General features: G+C 52.4%; 1 protein-coding gene across 1 annotated transcript; it reads right to left on the bottom strand.

Moving 5' to 3' along the window:
- Positions 1–2,410: 2,410 nt before the first annotated feature.
- On the bottom strand, positions 2,411–3,758 carry NEUROG3 (neurogenin 3). Its single transcript, XM_061637684.1, has 2 exons — positions 3,608–3,758; positions 2,411–3,131 (listed from the first exon to the last, which is right to left on the bottom strand). The coding sequence occupies exon 2, from the start codon at positions 3,128–3,130 to the stop codon at positions 2,411–2,413; it is 720 nt and encodes a 239-aa protein (XP_061493668.1). The 5' UTR covers position 3,131; positions 3,608–3,758.
- Between the last annotated feature and the right edge of the window lie 1,376 nt (positions 3,759–5,134).

Below are 5,134 nucleotides of genomic sequence, written 5' to 3'. Positions count from 1 at the left end.
ACTTCAGCATCATGAAATGCTGCTGCGGGCTACTCTGGGGGAATGCACAGAACTGTCTGGGTGATGCACCCAGCTCTGTCCTCCAATAAAGGAGAATAGCAGGGGAAGATTCTCAGAAGGAATGGCCATGGACCTGCTGCCCCTGCCCCCTGCATCTGCTGCCTGACAGAGCTGCCTCATTCTGTCTAAAGGTAGGGTTGGTTCTCTAATGCAGTACTGCTTATTCTAACTGAAAGTGGTTTGCCAAGGTCTGAGACTTGCAACCTGAGGAGATCCTTTCCGGCGGAAATGCCAGTTGAGCATGCAAAGCATGTGCTCTGTCACTAAGTGCCATCCCTTCCTAAGGTATTTTATTTTAATGAGTACTTCCCTCTCCCAAAAAACCACATTTTACCTGCCTGTCCTAGCAGCATTCACACACGCACACAAGTTCGCACCATTGCATGCTGCTTGATTCACCCGGAATCACTACCACTCTAGATTTTATGCTCACAGTTGCCTCTCCAGTTCTCTTACCGTGTACACTCAGTCACGTATTAGAATCCCCACTTCACCCTTAGCATGCACTGAAAACTGGGGAAGGAAAGCCAATCTTTTCCAATCTTAGAGTGCAATTCTATACATGTCTACCCAGGAGCAAGTCTCATCGAGTTCAAAAGGTTTACTCTCAGGTAACAGGATTGCAGCCATAATCACTCAGTCATAGGTGGCTAAAAGTGAAGGGTACCTAACTTATATTAAGTGCTTTGAATATGTATTCCCCCTTAAGTGATTTGAGACTGGTTTAAAAAAGCAGATTTAGCCTAGAGTAGTACTAGATGATATTCCAGATTAATCCCTCTAGAGTGGCTGATCTGAATCTTTTCAGAAGCTCAAAGCTAAGCATCTGTGCACAAACAAGGTCCCACTGAAATCAACAGCTGCTACATGACTGCATTCAATAGGGCTTTTTCAGTCACTCACAATCCAGCTAAGTTAAGCACCTCGTCCCATTTATTTCAATGGGAGGAGAGCTGTGCATATGCTTAATGGACTAGATATTGGCCCCACATTTTACTTTTGGCATGCTGTTCACCCTGGCCCTGATCCAATACAATGCAATTGTCCCTCTAAGACACACACATAGGATAAGGCTTACCATACGGGGTATTCTCTTTTAAAGTATATTTTTAAATAAGTCATGGTGGACATAGAACTAACTGAAAAAAGTGGAAAGAGACATGAAAATAGGCATGAAATGGTAGGACATTGCTGTGTTGCTGGTAGCCTCACTGGTATCTCACCCATTAAATGGCTAGGTGAGCGCACCTCGATGCATTGCTATAGTACAGTGTACTCAATCTTTATTCATGAAATAAAACCTCTAAGCACCAAATAAGATAAGGTAGAGGAATTAGGTCCCTGGTTATGTCACAGGCACTGTCCAAGAGCCAGATGTTATGTTGCAATCACAGCTGCAACACTTGTAAAAGGGTTGGGGGGGCGACCTTTTCACCCAGAAATGCAGTGCTGTCAATTGAGTGCTGGAAATATGCAGTTACCCCTTAATGTTTCACACTAGCTGAGGCAAGACCATCTGAACGACCACTGCACATTCCCTGGATGAGAAAACCATCCAGCCCAGGAAGGCTCTAGGGCAGAGATGAGGACCCTGCATGCCTCCAGATGTTGTCGGACTCCAGTTCCCATCAGCCCCAGCCAGCATGGACAATGCCCAGGGACAATGGAAGTTGCAGTCCAACAACATCTAGAAGGCTCCTGAGTTCCCATCCTAGACTCTAAGGGACAATCAGGTCTTCCTTCCTTCTCAGTTGTATGCTAGCTCTGCAATTGGCCACATCTGCAACATACATTTATTCCACTGGTATTCCGCTTTAAACAGCCATGGCTTCCTCCAAAGAATCCTGGGAAGGGTAGTTTGTGAAGAGTGCTGAGAGTTGTTTGGAGACCCCTATTGCTCTCACAGCTACAATTGACAGAGTGGATTAACAATCAACCTCTCTTCTCAGGGAACTCGGAGAATTGTGTTCTGGGGGGAGGGGGGAGGAAGGGACAGGGGCCTCCTAACAACTCTCAGCACCCTTTACAAACTACATGTCCCAGGATTCTTTAGGGGAAACCATGACTGTTTAAAGTGATACTACACTGCTTTCAATGTGCAGACTGGCCTATCCTCTCTCAAGAAAACAGGGACAGGAAAAGTGCACAGGCAAAGTTGAGGGAGATCTCCCATTTAGGGCAAAGGTTGAGGCGAGTCTAGAGGAGGGAAAGCGTTCCCCTTTCCTCCTCCTCTCCTGGGGAGGAGGCACCGAGAGCCCAGCGGCCAAGCCGCCACAGTCCATTTGGGCATTTGGAGTCCATTGAGAAGGCGATCTCAGTCCAGACAGAAGATGGCGGGAAAGGGGAGGGCTCAGACAAAGTCCGGGAAGGCCGTCCGGGCCGTGTGCCTGAGACAAGGAGGGCCTCCGCCGGGCGCCCGTAAAGGGCGTCCGTCTCCCGCAGAGTCCGTCGGGCTGAGGCTGCCCTCTTGCGAGCCCGGCGAATAGAGCGCCGCGAGGGTGGCGGCGCCCCACTGGCAAGACAAGGCGGCGAGGCCGTCGGGGCCGCCGCCCAGCGGCTGGAAACAGGGGCCCGTCTCGGGGCCGACGGCTGCGAGGCTCTGATCGGCCAGGCGGAGGGTCTCGGAGAGCGCCCAGATGTAGTTGTGGGCGAAGCGCAGCGTCTCGATCTTTGTCAGCTTGGCGTCGTCGGGGAAAGTGGGCAAGACGCCGCGTAGGGCGTCCAGCGCCGAGTTCAGGTTGTGCATCCGATTCCGCTCCCGGTCGTTGGCCTTCATGCGCCGACTTCGCTTCGCCTTGCTGGGTCCTAGCCCCTCGCCCTTGCCTTTGCCGCGACCCCGACGGCCTTTCGCCGCCTTGGCGCAGCCGCTTGCGGAGGTCGATCCGCCGTGGGCCGCCTTGTCGCCTGCCTCCAGCAGGCAAGGGCTCGGGGAGGAAGGCAGGCTGCCGGCGGGCAGCGAAGGAGACGAGGAAGAAGAGAAGGAGGCGTCGTCGTCGGAGATGCCCGAGTAGGGGGGCTCTCCCTCGCTGGTCCCCTGCGAGGCTGGAGAAGAGGCCGTCTTGGGAGACATCCTGCAGGGACAGAGAGAGCCGGAGGAGGGGCCCACGTTAGGGCCCGGTTGCAGGTTGGGAAGGGTACCCAAGATGATCGGGGCGCAGGGGCACATCCGCGGGACGACCCGCGCCTGGGAAAGTGGGTTTAAGCTCTGGGCGCTGAAAGGTATATAAAAGCGGCACCCTTGGGCGCTACAGCTGCGGGGGGAAGGGGTTGGGATAAGGTAAAGGTTTAGAAGTGCATCACAAAAGAGGTCTGAAGAGTTTCACGTTGGGCAAGCAGCAACATGTTGCACACACTCCAGGAGAAATAAGCCGAGGTTAAACCCCTGCACCTACTTGCAGCTTTTAAGAAGAATATGACTGCATGAGACGAGGGAGCCTCTGGGAGCATGCAAAGCGTCTTTACCTCTGCCCGGATCATAGGTGGGGCCCGGCGCCTCTCAAAGGGAGACAGATTAAGCTCCGAAGGATAATCGGGTGGATCTTCTTACCTGAGCCAGAGGCGAAGAAGGTGTCGCGTTGGGAGCAGCCCACCTTGGAGGTGGAGGAGAGGAGCGCGCCTTCCCTGACAGCTGCAGAGTGGAGGCTGCAGGTCGGGCACACGACTGCCTTCGGGGGTCCCTATATATAGGGCGCCGAGACAATGCGGGATTTCCCGATCTGGGCAGCGTGTGGTTCTTTCTCAGTCCCGTCCCGTCTTCGCTCCCCCGCGCCCCCCTCCCGCGGCTTGGCACGCTTTATCTTATCAGGCCGGCTCGAAGCGTGCCTGTCTCGTTACCGCCGCAAGAGGCCAATCAGAGAGGCGCCTCTGGGCTGAGCCACGCGAGCCCCTCGCACAGCTGGCGGCCCAACAAAGACCCGCCCTGGGTGGGGGCGCCCCTCTCGCCTCCAGCAGCAGCAGCTCCACCGGCATATAGGAGAGGCACGAGGTGTGCATGGCAAAGGCGCAAATCCTTTTGCTTCAGTAAGAGGGCGCGCGGAGGTGCAAGGCTTCCCCACGTTGATGGCGCTGCTGCCTTTATCACAGTTTTCCAAAAGGGAATCGTCGCAAAGATTCATAAAATAAACTCCTAAACTACAAGCGCTGTTCCTCCCTCCGTTTTGCTTAGGTTTGGGTTAACTTTTTTTTAAAAAAAACTACATGCTCACCTACCGTGTTTTCACGCTCGCCAAGAGGAGGTTTTTGGACATTGTGCAATCTTGCCTCCTATACAGTGCAATCCTAGACATTTCTTGCTCTCGAGTAAGTCCCACTGATTTCTGATTTGGATTCCTGCATTGGGCAGGGGGTTGGACTTGATGGCCTTATAGGCCCCTTCCAACTGTGCTGCTCTATGATTCTATGACTCCCAGGTAAGCAGGTATAGGACTGCAGGCCTAGAGACCTTTACCATGCACATACATAAGCAGTGAAATGGCGCTGTCCATTGCTGGGTGAATTCTTGGGTGAGGGGCTGCAGAGTGGATAAATGCCCAGCATAAGAAGAGTCCTGCAAAGGAAGATTTCCTCTAGTCTGGCATTCTGTTTCCAAAGGTAGCCAGGCAGATACATAGTCTGTAAAGCCCTCAAGCAGATCATGAAGACAAAAGCCCAGGGTGGCTAACCCATTGCCTTCCAGACCTTCCTGGACTACAACTCCCATCTTCCCTGATTAGTGGCCATGCTGGCTAGGGTTGCTGGGGGAGTCCAACAACATCTGGAAGGCCACAAGGTCTAATAGCCCTTCCTTGTTTGCCCCCAAAATCACCGTCAGATGTTCAAAGACATCCTGTATGAGCACATGGGGGTGCAATGTAGTTATCATTTAGCTAATAGCCACTGCTAGACCTGTCTTGCTTAATGAATTTGTAGAATCCATTATTAGTATTATGAGCCAAACTACTGGGGATTGCCACATCCTGAGACAATGAGTTCCACAGATTAATATTTTATGGTGTGTGTGTCAGTACTTAATTTTCTCTCTGAAGAAAGAAATGCTGTGCAGAAACTAAAGATGACGCAAGGCTTTAGGGAAAAT

The sequence above is a fragment of the Rhineura floridana genome, chromosome 7, assembly GCF_030035675.1.
Source record: "Rhineura floridana isolate rRhiFlo1 chromosome 7, rRhiFlo1.hap2, whole genome shotgun sequence".
Lineage (NCBI taxonomy): Eukaryota > Metazoa > Chordata > Lepidosauria > Squamata > Rhineuridae > Rhineura > Rhineura floridana.
The sequence above is the reverse complement of the archived record's forward strand: the minus strand, read 5'-3'. Positions and strand labels throughout refer to the sequence as shown.